We start from the raw sequence: 15,587 nt of genomic DNA on the forward strand, positions 1-15,587 counted from the left end.
AGTGTGACGACTGAAATATTCTGATGCATTATACAAATTTTTGCTAGTTGCATAGTAAAGACAGGTGGTTTGCTAAATGGCACTGAAGAAAACCCGACCCAGTAGCACTACTTAGTCCAAATGTTTCTAACCAAAGAAAATTATACAACAATATTTATAGGCTCACTTTTAAGAAATGGCTGACATTAATACTGTACATATTTTACAAGTCAAATACATAGTCCAAGGGTTTATAAAATAAGTTCATGCATTATTACTTCTAATAATATCATATACAAGATACCCAGCCCTCCCCCTCACCCCCAGTACTTCTGACAACATTTCAGGTGGACACAGTCTTATATACAAAAACAATCCAGTTTCTCTGCTGTGTTAAGTATATAATTTAAAGAAACTTCAGAGATCACTGAGAATAAAACTCTTAGTCCATTGAAGATTGATATAAAGTGTCAATCTGTGGGATTTAAAATGTTTCCTTTTAAAAAAACACCCAGAATACATAACCTCTGTACAAAGAAAAATATAAAAATTCTGGATGATCATGTTTGATCACACTACATAATTTAGAATGAAATATCATTGGTTAAAAGTTTTTCTACTTCACTCATTCCTTTGACAGCATTAATTTGTGAACTAATATTTATATTTAGTTCAGCTGCATTTATGGCACACGATCTCATTTTCAAAACAGTGGCACCAATTTTCCTTAAGTGTAACAGCACTCTATTTTTAGCAGCAATTATATTTTTAAAGGTTAACAATTTATAGAACAAATGTATAACTATGCTTATTTTCTACTTTATATTCCACCAGTTACAATTATTTACAAGAAGCTAACGAATGTCTACATATGGAATCATCTTTCACTTGCCCCACCTCATTTCTGACTTGGTCAGGGAAGTACAGGTGTTCCAGACAAGATATTTATATGTTTTAGATGGGATTCTTCGATTTAAGTGAATATAAAGACAAGTGTAAGACAAAGTAATTCTTAATTCAGGTATGTTCCAGTGCCCCAATATTTAGTTATATGATAAATAGTACCTACTGACCAGCTGTAAAAGCTGAGAGGTTCCAAGGTGCCTTAACAATCTAGGTCTGTAACAGCTGAACAAGAAGGCCATTTCACTCAATTGTGATGCAGTCAGCACTGACTGGCATTTAAGGTGGTAACCAGCAAGTTTAACTGAAGAGATGTCACTAAATTAAAAAACTGGAAATATGTTTTTAAAAGCAATTTACATTGAGGGAAATATGGTTCTCATGTATTCTGTGTAAAGAGAGATTATGGATGAAGTGACTTGGCAATGGAGCATGCTAACTCAAATTGCATGAATACAGTTTTCGTGATGTTATGTACTACATGCATTTTGATTACTGTACCTGCCTAACAATCACCAGCTCTACAGAGTTAAACTTTGTGTTAAAGGACTATTGAGTTTTAGGGGAATTGGCCATATCAGGTAGTTAGGGACATAATACCAGTTGTGAAAATTGAGACAAATGAGTTGACAAATTCCTGAAAATAGGGCCATATAGAAATAGTCCAAATCTGGAATCTATGAATCAAAATTGTGATCCTATGAAACAAGTTTTTGGGTTGATGGACTGCTTTAACATCAAGAATTACTGTCGTAAATTCCCACAACAGAAGGATTTGTTGAATATGTTAATACTGTGAATGAGAAAACAATTTAGGGGGAAAATATACCCACGAATAAGCTGATCTGACAAAAACCACAGACTGACATCAAATGGACAAAAAACTGAAAAAAAAAAAAAAATGCTGTGAAAATGCCAACCAAAATAATAAGGTGGGTGGGCTGGGTGCACAGTTAAGGCATCTAAAAAAAATTCCACATGGCTTTGGCTTATTAAAATATTTTACACTATTTTTTTTTTTTAAAGAAGATTTGAAAGCATCTGAAAAACATGCAGATTGTTTGAAAATCCTGCATGGCAAATTCAGACACTTTGCAAGCGTCATTCAGATGTTTGCCAAGGATAATAAAGCCTCTGCCCACGAGACTGCACATGGTGGAAGAGGTCCTTCCAATTCTATCTTACACTAGACGGCAGCCCAGAGGTCTGTGCAGCAGTTACAAACAGGGTGTTACTATCTGGAAGGGAAGGGACTGTGGAATTTCCATTGGTTGGAGAACAACCCAGCTTTAGTTTTTCCAGATACTCGGCATGTACAGGCTTATGACACTGGAGAACTTTGATGGCATCTTCTACTTTGAACCACTCTCTCTTTCTTCCTAAAAAACAGTATGAAATTGGTTACTAAAAATAAAAAATGAGGTCAATTTTAAAAAGCTATACACTATTAACAATGCCCCCTCAACTGTCTCCACAAATAATGACTATTTTTTTGGGGAATGGCTTAGACAACAATATATTGGGGAACAATTTTAAGATAATTCAAATTTGAAGATGTATATATTGATCTTCTCCAAAAAGTAACCCAAAATAATTTAAGATGAAAACTGAATACACATATGTAGTATTTGAATTAAGAGAAATCAGATAGCAAAAGGAAAGGGAATTTACCTATATTAACAGAATCTTCCCAGTCTTCTAATATTTCAGTGACAGTAAGAACATAAACATATGTTCTGTGCTTTCGGTCTTGGTTCTGCTTGAATATAAAAAGAAAAGCATTTTAATCTATAAGAGCTAGCCATATACACATTTTCGAGTGAAAAATTCAGTGTGGCATACATTAGCATAGTCTATTTGCCAACATAGGCAAGTATACTCAGTCATATAACCCAGCATAAAAGTGAGTTTATATGAGACAAAACATTTAAAATGGTGAAATTAGCTCCCAATACTAAACTTTTAGCACTTTGATTTCTGTCCATTAGACAATTTTCATAAAGAAAATCTTAAGATTGGAATGGAATCTATATTAAAAGAACTGCATTCCTGTCATCTTTATCCTAGGTCCTATTCCTGTGGGCTAATCCCAACAGTCTTTTGTGACTACGGAAACTGCTTCCTTTAGGACCTCTGTAGAAGAGCAAATAGCCCCAGTTCCTTTAGAACATGCCTCTTAGAGGGTCACAAGATGCATACAGAGCACAGCCCTATTAACCTAGACCAGGGCCTCTCAACCTTGACCATCTACTTCATCACCTTGACCACCTTCATCAACCTTGATCATCTACTTCATTTCAAAAAAATGAAAAATTTTTTTAAGAGACACTGATTCAGTGAGTCTGAGAGGAGGCCTAAGCATTTAAAAGCTTCCAGGTGAACTATGCACAGCAAAGGTTGAGAATAATACCTAGGATAGTCCATTTCTGGAATGTTATATTGATATTTTAGTCCTATATGCCCAAACTCAATTTTTAACCATATTAAAACTGCTGCCTAGCCTTGTCTCTAGGTTCAAAATTAAACCCAAGTTGGCCTTAAGATGAAGGGGCTCATCTTCATCTTGATTAAAGTTAGCCTTGTTTGCTATCGTCTAAGACTTTAGATAATTGCCCTATTTTTTTTCTACCACAAATCACCTGAGTAATCCACTCATTCGGTGTCTTCTGTCTTTGAGAATAAAAGAAAATTCGCACTATGTTTTCCAGTTTAACCAGGAGATGGTGCTATTTAACTGGGTAAAGCAAGTGCTGAATTCTGCAAAATTTTGAATAGTATCTTAAGAACTTTATTCTTAACAATTACTGTATTCTGGAAGTCATCAATTCTATCAAGTGCTGTACAATCAGAATTTTTTCTGAATCCCTGTAAAAGGTTTAAGATTAAAATCTGTAAGGACTGTATTTACACAGTCCTACCAGCAGGACTAAACTAACACTTAAATAGTATCTTGGGGGAAAAAAAAGTCACAATGTGTCTGATATACCATGTATCTAGGTCTGAATTTTGGATGAAAATATATTTGAAAACAGCTTGGGTCTCATGACCTGACCTCATTTCTCCCCACCTTCCATAGAATACCTGCCACTTCCAAATTTCCTCTCCACAAATTCCATTCTGACTTCAGTCATAACAAATTATACAAGAAAATTCTGTGCTTCTAGTATCTAGTCTGTGTATCTGAGTTCTGCATCCTCATGGTGTCCTTTCAGGATAAAGTCATTATGTATATCACCCAATGTTACATGCTGAAGGCAAAGGGTACATTTCAAGACTATCCATGAGAGACCTAAGCCCTTAGGTGATATTGAGGATATCACCTCCTAAAAAGTCTATACCTAAACTGTATACAGTGAACCAAGAGGTAAGTCTGTCTATATCAGCCCCACTGTATTGTCATATAAAACAAATTACCACTGTAATAATGCTGTATAAAATTAATGGTATATGAAAGTTAAGCAGCTTTTACTTCCCTCCCTCCTAATCCTTATGACTTGCTTGCCTACTGATAGTTTTAGAGGAATGTCTAGTTCAGGCTGCTGCCAGAACTAGGAAATGTCTAGTTCAGGCTGCTGGCCTGTTAGGAAGGAAGAAATCATTAATTCTATCATCAGCAAGATGAGGATTACTTTTGTAACTCACCTCAAATATGCCCAGGAGTCTGCCCAATTTTCCTTTGACTCCAGCCTATTAAAAAAAGATGAAATGTAAAATTTTTACCTCTACATAACAAAATTTACATGCAAGTTATTTTCTTTCTATGTGTTACCCTTCCACTGCACAGTCCTGTTCCTTTTACCTAGTACTGTGACACTGGAACTTCAGTGTGTGCCCCATTCAAACCCATACTGCAAACTAACAAACTGGCACATGCTGTCTCCTAGAAGATGCTCATCCCTTAAGACCTGTCTCTAGGAAACCTTTCCAATTATGCACCAACATCCAATGAGAGCCCTACCATTCACTTCTCATTTATGCCCTAAATGCTGTTCAAGTTTTTATGGCACTTGATCTATGCTGTTTTGCCCCTGAGTAAAAGCAAGTTCTATCTCTCATCAGGTGTGAGAAGACAAGTGTGCTTCTGTGCACGTGTGTGCCCCTATTTTACTGAACTTTAAGACAAAGACAGTAAAATAAAAGCAACTGGCTTTTTATTCATTTGAAAAGGAATTGTAGCATATGAGGAATGTCTCTGTGCATTTTTGCTCAGTTAATACAAACCTTGCTCTGGGGCAAGGCCATCATGTTATATGTTGATCACCAATCAGACTTACTGTCTATTTTTACCAGGTAGAAAAAAATATCTGCTTAGCAAAGCACCAGCTGTAGTCACATGCTTTAAAATGTTGAATTAGACAACCAAACAGCACCTCTGGGATCTGCCTGTCTTCTTGCCTTCTCCCCGGTGTACGCAGCAAAGTGCCTTGTTTGTGAATCTCACCCAGAACGTGCTACTCTTCATCTTACCTCTTCATAAACCTCCCTCACGGCAGCACCGCCAGGCTCCTCCTCGGGCTCCATTCCTCCTCCTGGGACAATCCATTGGTCTGGGTACCGACTGCTGCTCACCAACAGCACCTGCAAGATCGACCATAATCGTAAACTCCAGCCCCAGAAGCACTATGGACATTCACATTCATTTTTCCATGCTACAACAGCAGAGTTGGGCAATTTCAACAGAAACTGTATGACCCACAAAGCCTAAAACACTGTTTGGCCTTTACAGGAAACTCTGCAAATCTGGGTCAAGAACAGCATTAAGATTGAAATGTGCACACACTTAAAAAACAAACAAACAAAAACAAACACTATTATCACAGAGTAGTATCCTATTAGTTCACTTTTTAATGGTATCTGAAACAGGAAATATATATTCATCCTGTAAGTGAAAATTTGTGTGCTAGGTATAGGTTGGAATTCACCGAAGTTGGGGGGGTGTGGAAAGGCTATGATAAATAACCAAATAATGTTCATGAAGGTAACGTCTTGACCAACTTGAACAAAAATGTCTGCAAAATTACCTTAGTATATTGCCTTCAAGTAAATGCAAAGAATTCTCACCAGAAATTAATCAACTGAGAGCAAAGCTTGATCCCCAATGCAGGTTCTGGTTTTCTGACACTGTGCCAGCTGTCTGCCCAGCTTCCTCCCTACTGCCAGAGGAACGGACGGCCCTCAGGAGTTCACAGCCAGCCCAGAATTCACCTACTTGAGTAAGCTGCCAGAACTCAACCTTCCCCAAATGGAAAGTTCCAGGCTGACAGTAGTAGTTTAGCAAGTCCCACCTTTCCCCCAAACCTCTAAAACAGGGTTGGAAGATGAGGGAACACCTGTTCAGGTGCACAATCCCCCTCAACTTGAAAAAAAGCAGCACACCTTTGCCTATGGACACACCATCACCACAGAGCAGTGGATCAACTAATGCTCCAGTGATCTGAGCTCCGTTTCTCTCATTCTTGATCTGGATAGGACTCTACTGCTCCTACCAGCATCACTCCTCCAAGTATATAACTGGCAGAACAGTGGCAAGTCCACAGAAAGCACTGTAAATTAACACAACAGTTGATAAAGCCTTAGCTAAAGTACTAATGGCTGACATTGAGGGAACCACCAAGTCCAAATATAACAATTTTGGTAAAGTAAAATGTAAGACAGCCTTAAATTTAAGCTTTCTTAAGTATTAGCAATTAGGGCTTACGTATCAAAATTAGAAACTAAAGAGCCAGAGTAAACAAATCTAGCAAGAACTAGAAAGCACAGGTTTCAACTTGAAGATGTTTATAACTCTACTAATCATAACCAAGATGTGTTTCATTCCTTGATGCACATGGTGATGGGTACCAGTGTCGTCCTCTGTAAAAAGAAGTAACTATCCTTTCAAGACTGTTGAGTGTTAGTGAGTGTTAAATACCTTAGATCCTAGACTAAATACTCACGGTTGGCCATTACTAGCTCTTCTGCTTTCCCACCAATTGAGTTGAATTAGCCTACCAAGACAAGCTTGTTGGGACGTCCCTGGTGGCGCAGTGGTTAAGAATCCACTTGCCAATGCAAGGGACACGGGTTCGATCCCGGTCTGGGAAGATCCCACATACCGCGAAGCAACTAAGCCCATGTGCCACAAATACTGAGCCTGTGCTCTAGAGGACGCGAGCCATAACTACTGGGCCCGCAAGCCACAGCTACTGAAGCCCGTGCGCCTAGAGCCTGTGCTCTGCAACAAGAGAAGCCACCGCAGTGAGAAGCCAGCACACAGCAACAAAGAGTAGCTCCTGCTCTCCAAAACTAGAGAAAGCCTGAGCGCAACGAAGACCCAACCCAGCAAAAAATAAAAAAAAAAAAAAAAAAAAAAAGATAAGCTTGCTCCCCAAATTTTGCCAGTTGTACTTGTTTTTATAATTACTGAGCGTTAATGATAAATGACAGCAGGAAGGAATTATCAAAAAAGGGTCTGCAAAGACTCATTAAAAATGTGTTATTAAAAATTGCTATCAAGGACTTCCCTGGTGACGCAGTGGTTAAGAATCTGCCTGCCAATGCAGGGGACACGGGTTCGAGTCCTGGTCCGGGAAGATCCCACATGCCGCGGAGCAACTAAGTCTGTGTGCCACAACTACTGAGCCCGCGTGCTGCAACTACTGAAGCCTGCACACCTAGAGCCCATGCTCTGCAACAAGAGAAGCTACCGCAACGAGAAGCCCACACACAGCACGGAGAGTAGCCCTCGCTTGCTGAAACTAGAGAAAGCCCGCATGCAGCAACGAAGACCCAACACAGCCAAAAATAAATAATAAAAATAAATAAATTAAAAAAAAATTGCTATCAAATTAAGTATGGATGAGATACTAAAAAAAGACTAAAAGAAGGAAATTTTTAAAATCCAGAAAGTTAAAATTCTACTCTGTACAAAGTGAACTGCAAATCAGATTTCACCTTTGTATTTTATTCAAAAACGAGACTTGCCAAGAATCTATGGTATTCAAAGACTTTGACCCTATATCAAGACTGGCAAATGAATGTAAGTTTTTAAGTTAAAACAAAAATGTTTAAGGTACCAAAGTGTTATATCTTACATCAAGGGAAAAGTAAATGGTAACCACCAGTCCTGACCACAGAGTTGGAAGCCTCTTTTCCTGGTTACTAGGCGTGAGTTAGGGATAATCTGGTTTCTATTATCTGAACAAAATTCTTACTACACAATGCTGTGCTCTCTAAGCAACCTCCTTGATTACCTTCATAATGGAACAGGACAGTGCAGGTGGCTAGCCACCAGAAAAGTACATCTTCATTTAGTAAATAGGGAGTTTCAAAACCATCAATATTTATAATGTTTGAGTTCTGAAAAAATGAAATTCAGTGTCATATATCTAGGTCAATGACTATTATGTTCCTATTTGACCAAGACAGTCTTTAAGAACTAAATTACATAAGGTTAATAATGTTGAAAAACAATTAGTACAGTCTGTGCCTGTTTTTGAACTAACACTTAAGCTTCCGATTTAAAACCAAATCTTTATCTACAGGATATCATTATCATATGACTAAGCTTCTTTTCCAAATGATTTAGCTGAAATCAAGAACTTATGATGCTGCAAGAGTCTCTTGACGTTCCAAAGTGATTAAATTTGATTAAACCATTAACTTCAAATGTATCTTTTCAAAAAATGGTCAATTTAAAATGAGTAATACCTAAGGTATACCATCTAAATGTTTAGATGATCAGCATCTAAACAACTAACTTAAGAGATCTGATAACGAGCCTTTGGTGATGGTACAGATTTGGAAACCAGTATGTTATTAAGTACTTGCCTACTCTTCCTGAGTACTTTATTTGGAGTTCAAATGAGGTCAAAGGCTACATGGGGGGTGGGGGGGGGGAAGGAGGATGGTGATTAAGAAAGAGCAAGAACTGAGGGATATACTCCACAGACAAGAGTAAACAGAATTATGGCAGAGGTCTGCCAGGGTAGAAGAAACAAATCTGAACACCATAAACAGAAACAAGGACAATTAAAACCCCTTCTACACATTGGATGAATCGAAACCTATAGAACCGTATCACAAAGCATTATTATTCAATATCTCCCTCTCACCCCCTGCAAAGCCATCTAAACATTCTATAACATCCCCAATGTACTAGATCTATAATGTAGCTTTAGCATGCTAACGAATGCTCTAAGAATGGTGTTACTAAAAACAAACAAAAAATTCTAGAGAAAAGGGTTCTTAGACTATCCACTTCCATCTATACTTTGTCTCAAAATAATGCTTATCACAATTTTTAAATTCTATGGTTGCATTAACCTTTACAAACTTCTCCTTTCTTCCCTCAGACTACCAAAAAGAATCCATAATTTTACAGGCTCCAAAATCCTAGGTTGACTCTTAGACGTCTGTGATGCAAAATCTGAGAGAAAGTGGTGAAATTTGCTGGAGGTTAAAACAATCTACACTGTAAGGAAGTGAGAGAGAGTGAAGGGAGTGGGGATAAGGTGTAAAAGACAAAAGGAATGAGGGTACAGAGCAGTTGCTATGAAGTAAGTCTACTGATAATTTGCCACTAAACGTATATATGGATATGAATATATTTATACTTATACATTACCGTTATTTATTAAGGAAATGACCAATGCTTAAAAAAAAAGAACGGTATTACTGAAGTAACAAAAGATAGGTTACAAAAGCTTATTCAGTAAGAGGATACATCAACAGCTGACAGATCTATACATGATCATTCACAGGTTTTAAATTCCCTTTCAACTACTTTTCTAGGCATATAAGATTTTATGCACCCAACAAGTTGACAATCTGTCACCACATTAGTGACAAGATGACAAAGATGAAAGTAGACATTTTAACCTTCCAGATAAGCAGAGCTGAGACCAAAGTTAAGATTTATAAAAAGGAGGCTAGTCCACCCACCAAGTTGCAGAGTTGGACTTGAATCACACTCAAACCCCAAAGCCAATGGCATTAGAGTGGTGAAAAGTGAAGACACTTCTTCCCCGATTCAACCTGACCACCTTCATATCAGCATTCCTCCTACTACACTATCAGACCTTATCCCTCTTCATGTACTGGGCAATTATCAGAATAAAACACTTTTCACCTGGCATTGTTGAGAAGTCATTTCTCACATTTGTCTTTTTCTTAGATACCTAATGTTTTAAGATTTGGAACAGAAGTATTCCTCACTTTTAGTAGCAACAGTATAGTGATAGTGGTCCACTTGGAACCAGTCCTGAGTCTTGCTGGACAAAGCTTTGTCTGTGAATTGGAATAACCTATAATATACATTCTATACCCTATATTGCCCAAGTCCTCCTCACTGGGGATGTGTAAAAGCGTGTATACCAGAAAACGCTGTTCAATGTCTATATAATGCAGTCATGCCCTCAGAGGCTGGAACATGGGATTGTTAGTTCCCTACACCAAGGGGCCCCAAATTGCCCTTCGTGTTTCAGCTTTTACCCTTAGAACCGCTCTGGGTCATGGCCTGCCGCCGTGAACAACTAGTCACTACAAACTACCGCTTCTTTCCTAGAAAAAACAAAGCTATCCAGAGAACCCCTCAAGTGATCCCTAAATCTAAGAATGAAGAATTTTATTTTGTGAATTGTAGCTATTTAGAAGCTGTTTTGGGGTTGTTGTTCTTTCTTCCCACATTATCATGAACAAGGATAGCATCAATGGTTAAAACTAGCTCTACCGTACTTAACTGTTTCATAGGCATTTAGCCAAAATTAGGCCCGCAGCATATTAGGAACACCTACTACACACATACACATTTTAAAAGATAGTAAGTTACAACAATAGTTATTATATCCACTAACCACTACCAACTGCTATTACTAAGCAAACTAGTACTACTTTTTTGGGCTATAGAGGCAGAGTGCTATAAGAAGATCAGAAATAACAGCCCATAGTGTTGAAAATGTGTTTAACCCAAATTAGATTATATGGATTGGTAGATAACGCTAAGTTGGGTTGACCATGACTTTTTCTCCTAGCATGTTAATGTTTTGAAGTGATGAGGTAAACTTTTACAAAATTAGAGAAAGCCTTGGCGATATACCAAAATCATAAGAATAAAAACAGATGCAAATCGTACAGAAGTGCCTTCCCTTGAAGGAAGTGGCTGGTTGAGTAGGCTAAGTAGCCCTTCTCTAGGTCTGGGAGAGCTGCAGGCACAGATGAAGAGGGTTGGTGACATTTCCCTGGATTTAGAAAAGGCTACCTTTGGATAGTTAATTCTGATGAAAGTGGTTTCCATTTGAAGTATCTTCAAGGACTTAAATCTCTGAGGAAGTAAGAGTGCCAGAATATATGTCTGAAAAGGACTGTTGATCCTAGGGGTTAAAATGCTAGTAGAGAGAAGTATTAATATTACTTAGTTTTTGTTTATTAGAGCTCTGGTTTTAGAGTTCCATAGGTTTTGAGACTCTACTCTTCCCAGCAACTCTTAGTTTTAGTGCATGATTTTGCAGAATGCAGACATTTTGGGGACATACATTCTGCATTGAGATTCTACTATCTGTAGAATGCAGCCCCTGGCTCAGGGAGCTTAAAAGTTAATTGGAACAAAAAGTCCAAATGGAAGTTCTTAAGACTCTTTGTCTATGTTTCCCACTTGCAACTGTGCCTGGATTCCACCCAGGATCAAGTCATTTCTATTTCTCTCTTTAGAATTCTAGTCTATTTTGGTGCCAGATCATTCTCAAACTTGAATACATCTAAAATCGAAATTTTCCTTGTTCAAAAATAAGAGTTCCTTTCTTGCCTAGCAACTCCTTAACCTTACATTTAAGGTGCTCTTTGTTTTTCAGCCATTATTTGTTCTGTGCTATCCTAAGCTGCAGCTTAACTAGACCACAGCCCCAAGTCTTGCTCTGTTTGTGATGCTTGGTTCTTCCTTTCCCACTCACTGAAATCCAACTCCAAATGACTCACGTTGAATCTTAAGCCTGGAGTACCTGATGGTACTTTTAACCTTAATTTCCTTTTTATCAGTCATTTGTCTAACCTCCTGCCGTAGGGCATGTTCCTTACGAGGTGACACTTTTCATCTTTGCATCCCTGTTCCAACTATCATATATGCAAATATGTTCAATGGAATCCATTTCGGGTTACCTTCTGTGAATGTATTGTCCACTTTCACTGCACAAACTGAGTATCCCAGCTACTCTATGGAACACTTACTTGTTGCCTTGACTGGAAGCCCAACTGTCAAAAGTAAGGGTGGTTCCCCACAGAAATAACTAGCTGGAGAGAGGATCAAGTGACATGAGATTTAGAAATAAAGGGGTTCAAAATGATCTGCCAGCTTCTGTGACCTCAGGACAAGTTACTTCTGCTGCCTAATTTCTTCCTATACAAATGCTAATACTTATTATTTAGCTCACAGGGCAGAAAGAGATACAATGGGAAAATACATAAAACCACCCCCAAAATAATAAAGACTCCTGCTGTTAGAACATCTTTCCTTCCTACAATAACCTATTCTAAAGTAAGGTCTACTGAGAACCCCTTCAGTACAGACAGCCAGACTAGAACACTGCATAGCTTTTGAGGGTCAAACGGCAATTACTATTTTATTTCAACTTACATTCTATAAACACAACTACAGAAATGAAGATCTTGAAGATCTAAACCAGACATTAAAGTTGGCTGTGCATTATTTAGAGAATTCCAGAGCCTTCCCTCAGAGCATATTCTCTAACAAACCGATTCACTTGGTTTCACAACCTCCAGGTTGTCAAAGTTTTATGTAATGAACTTATTTATCTACTAAATTCTCCAAATCTTGCTCTTTACTTCATTTTATAATGGCATTGGTCTCTTGAGTCGACCAGAGGCTAGGAATTTAGCATTTATTACAGTAGAAACAATTTCAAAGCACAAAAACAACTCATTTATTTGCTAAGGTTAACTTCTGAAGCTCTCCTCAGACTTTGCTTTACCATTCACACAATACAGATCATTTCAATTTCCTCCCATTTCCCATATCTTCCCCTGGGAACTTTTGTTTTTACAAAGCCTGAATTCCAAGTTCACGTTATGGCAAGACTTCAAAGTCACTACTTTCGGAAAGTCTTCCAAGCTCAGCCTCACAAAATCTCACTCATTCAAGCAAATCTCGTGTGCCCAGTCGCTAGAGGCTGAGCCCTGTGCTAAGAGCCCAGCATCAGGAGTAGGGACCCGATGCTGAATTCCGACTCTACCACTTCCTAATTATGTCATTTTGGGCAAAGTACTTATGCTCTGCAACTGTCTCCTCACCTATAAACCTGCTCTAAGAGGATTAAATGTAACAAACTTAAAGGTCTTCAGGCAGTGCCCAGCACCTAGTAAGCACCCAACTAAGAAAATAATTACACAATAGGGAGCCAATCAGGTAAGATTCTTGACCTATCTTGATCACTTCTGGCTACTGTATTATTTTATATTCAAAGTTTGCTTTGTCCTAACATGGTCCTTCCTTCAAGGACCTTCTAATCTTTTTAACAGAATGCACTTAAAGCTTGCTGACTTTGTAAATGCTAAAAACCTTTCCCTCTCTACTTTCTGGCTCTCCTAAATAGGCCCAGTTCAAAGACACCAATTTCCCTTGAAAACTCCTTTGGAATTTAAGTTTAACCACTTAGAGACCCCCAACTGAGCACCAGATCAGCACTAAAGGGCTTGGTTTCTTTTCAAAAAATAAAGTCAAGACAAGAGTTTGAAGAGCACCATTCTGAGGCACTTTGATCTTTGTTAGCATAGTAAGAACAACTAAGCCACTGAGAGTACGCTATGTCATACTCACCCTAACTACAGGGACTAGCAATAAGGAAGCCATTAAATTCTCGTCTCCAGCTTTAGCCTGTAATTTTATTGGACATAATTGGTTATGGAAGTAGAACTCAGAATGTTAATGCTTTCCCTGTCTAACCATTTTACAAGTGGCAATGCTAAAAGATTTTCATCCGCTACCAATCGACTATTATTGCTCTATGGAAATTTAAAGCAGTGAACCATTTTTAAATTAAATAAATGTAACAAATAAATAAAAACTGTTCTCCAGGAAAACCTCAACGGCCTCACTATCAACCCAATGCTGATGGGTGAATTACAGAAGACTGACTGCTGCTTCCTCTTAGAACAAGACTGCTTCTCTCCAGACGTCAAGCCAAACATAGCAAAGAAGCTCTGATAAATATGCAGAGAGCTAGAGGTTACTGTCTGAAAATGGCAACTTTGCCCAACTCTAGTCCATCTTCTCCCTTCTGGTGTGACTCCACATTTTTCACTACCCATCATTCTATAGCCAGAAAACTTTCCAAGAGTAGGCCTTGTTTAAAAAAAAATCAAGTATAAATATGCCAAGTGCTTGTAAGTTAAAGGATCCACTTGAAAGTGGAAATGACAGAACTAGATCGAAAGAGTTTTTATTTTAAAGCACGGGGACTGGATATTCCATAATCATGCCTACATTTATCTGAAACCGCAAACTGCTGTAACAGGGGAGGAAAATGTAACAGAGGCAGAAGGGCTTGGGCTGCAACACTCACGCCATTGCTACCCTCTGTTACAACTCAAGGTTTTATCTCGCTTCACGCTCAGTTCGCAAGTTAAAGTAGTGACTCCCCCTAGGCGGGACCTAGACGGCCCGGGACCTTCCCGGGGGCCAGGAGGCGTCTCGGCCTCCTGTCCTAACCACGACCCAGTGGGAGAGCATAGGGCTGGGCGAGCCCCTTTGTTTCCACAATCAACCCAGAGAAAGGAAGGAAGGAGGGAGGGAGGGCGGGAGAGAACGAGGGAGTGGGCTAATCCCTTCCAGCCCTGGGGCCAGACGGAGGGTCGGCTGGGAAGGGGATGCAGAAAGGGAAGGGCAAGGGCAAGGACCCTCCTACTCTGGCCAGCCCGAACACCCACCCCAACCCCGCCCCGGCGCCCCCGAGCGCGCCGACCGCCCTCACCTCGTCCTCCTGCTCGCTCCGGAAGCACAGGCACGCAGCCCGCTTCTTGAAGCCCTCGCGGTCATAGGTCCGCGTCTGGTTGGGCTTGAACTTCATCATAGAGACGGGCTCTTGCTGCCGCTGCTGCTCCGGCCGCCGACGCGGGGGCCTGGCCGCCGCCACCCAGCCGGGGAGTGGGGGCGAGGGCGAGTCGGGGAGCAAGAAGGCGAGGCGGCGGCGCGGGGAAGGGCAGCGAGGCCGGGTCAGTCCCGGAGCCGGCGGCCGTTCCGACGCGGTGCAGGGCGCGAGCGCCGGTCACTGGAGCCCGGGTGCCGGGGAGGAAGCGCCGCCTCTGCCCGGGCGTCCGCCGCTCTCCATGGAGCCCGCCGCCCGCTCGCCTCCGCTCTCTCCTGCTGCTGCAGCCGCCGCCACCGCCGCCGCTGCCGCCGGAGAAAAAGCGAGGCTCGAGGATCGCGCCACGAGGAGACAGCGGCAGGAACTGGCGCCGACTGGGCAGCAGCGCCGCGGCAGCTTCGCACCGCCCCCTCCGCCGTATTTAAGGGGACCGCGCGCGCCCCGCCCCACCAGGCGCGCCGCCCTGCGCGCGCCTCCGCGCCTGCGTGCCGAGACGGCTGCGGCGGGGGAGGGGCGGTGGGGACGGCGCCTCGGCCTTCAGGCTGCTGGGATTCTTCGGGGCTGGAGGGTTAGAGCTGCAGCTCGGCGTGGGAGGACCGGGCTCCAAAATGCCAGCGAAGGGGCAGAAGCAAA

General features: G+C 40.6%; 1 protein-coding gene across 2 annotated transcripts; it reads right to left on the reverse strand.

The window, feature by feature from the left end:
• Positions 1 to 102: 102 nt before the first annotated feature.
• NUDT4 (nudix hydrolase 4) lies at positions 103 to 15,337 on the reverse strand. 2 transcript variants are annotated; one of them, XM_061204530.1, is made up of 5 exons: positions 14,841 to 15,337; positions 5,350 to 5,460; positions 4,525 to 4,569; positions 2,554 to 2,638; positions 103 to 2,261 (listed from the first exon to the last, which is right to left on the reverse strand). In XM_061204530.1, the coding sequence occupies exons 1-5, from the start codon at positions 14,937 to 14,939 to the stop codon at positions 2,059 to 2,061; spliced, it is 543 nt and encodes a 180-aa protein (XP_061060513.1). In that variant the 5' UTR covers positions 14,940 to 15,337; the 3' UTR covers positions 103 to 2,058. The 2 variants fall into 2 exon arrangements, with proteins under 2 accessions (XP_061060513.1, XP_061060511.1); XM_061204528.1 differs by having other exon boundaries at positions 2,554 to 2,641.
• Between the last annotated feature and the right edge of the window lie 250 nt (positions 15,338 to 15,587).

Source organism: Eubalaena glacialis, chromosome 11, assembly GCF_028564815.1.
Source record: "Eubalaena glacialis isolate mEubGla1 chromosome 11, mEubGla1.1.hap2.+ XY, whole genome shotgun sequence".
NCBI classification, from domain to species: Eukaryota; Metazoa; Chordata; class Mammalia; order Artiodactyla; family Balaenidae; genus Eubalaena; species Eubalaena glacialis.

Bases quoted from the DNA above. Each gene is read 5' to 3' on its own strand.
- NUDT4 (XM_061204528.1), bottom strand. From the start codon at position 14,939: ATGATGAAGTTCAAGCCCAACCAGACGCGGACCTATGACCGCGAGGGC. The intron at 4,570-5,349 runs GTAAGATGAAGA...TTTTTTTAATAG, and splicing joins TGAGGGAGGTTTATGAAGAG to GCTGGAGTCAAAGGAAAATT. The intron at 2,262-2,553 runs GTAAATTCCCTT...ACTGTTTTTTAG, and splicing joins GGAAGATTCTGTTAATATAG to GAAGAAAGAGAGAGTGGTTC.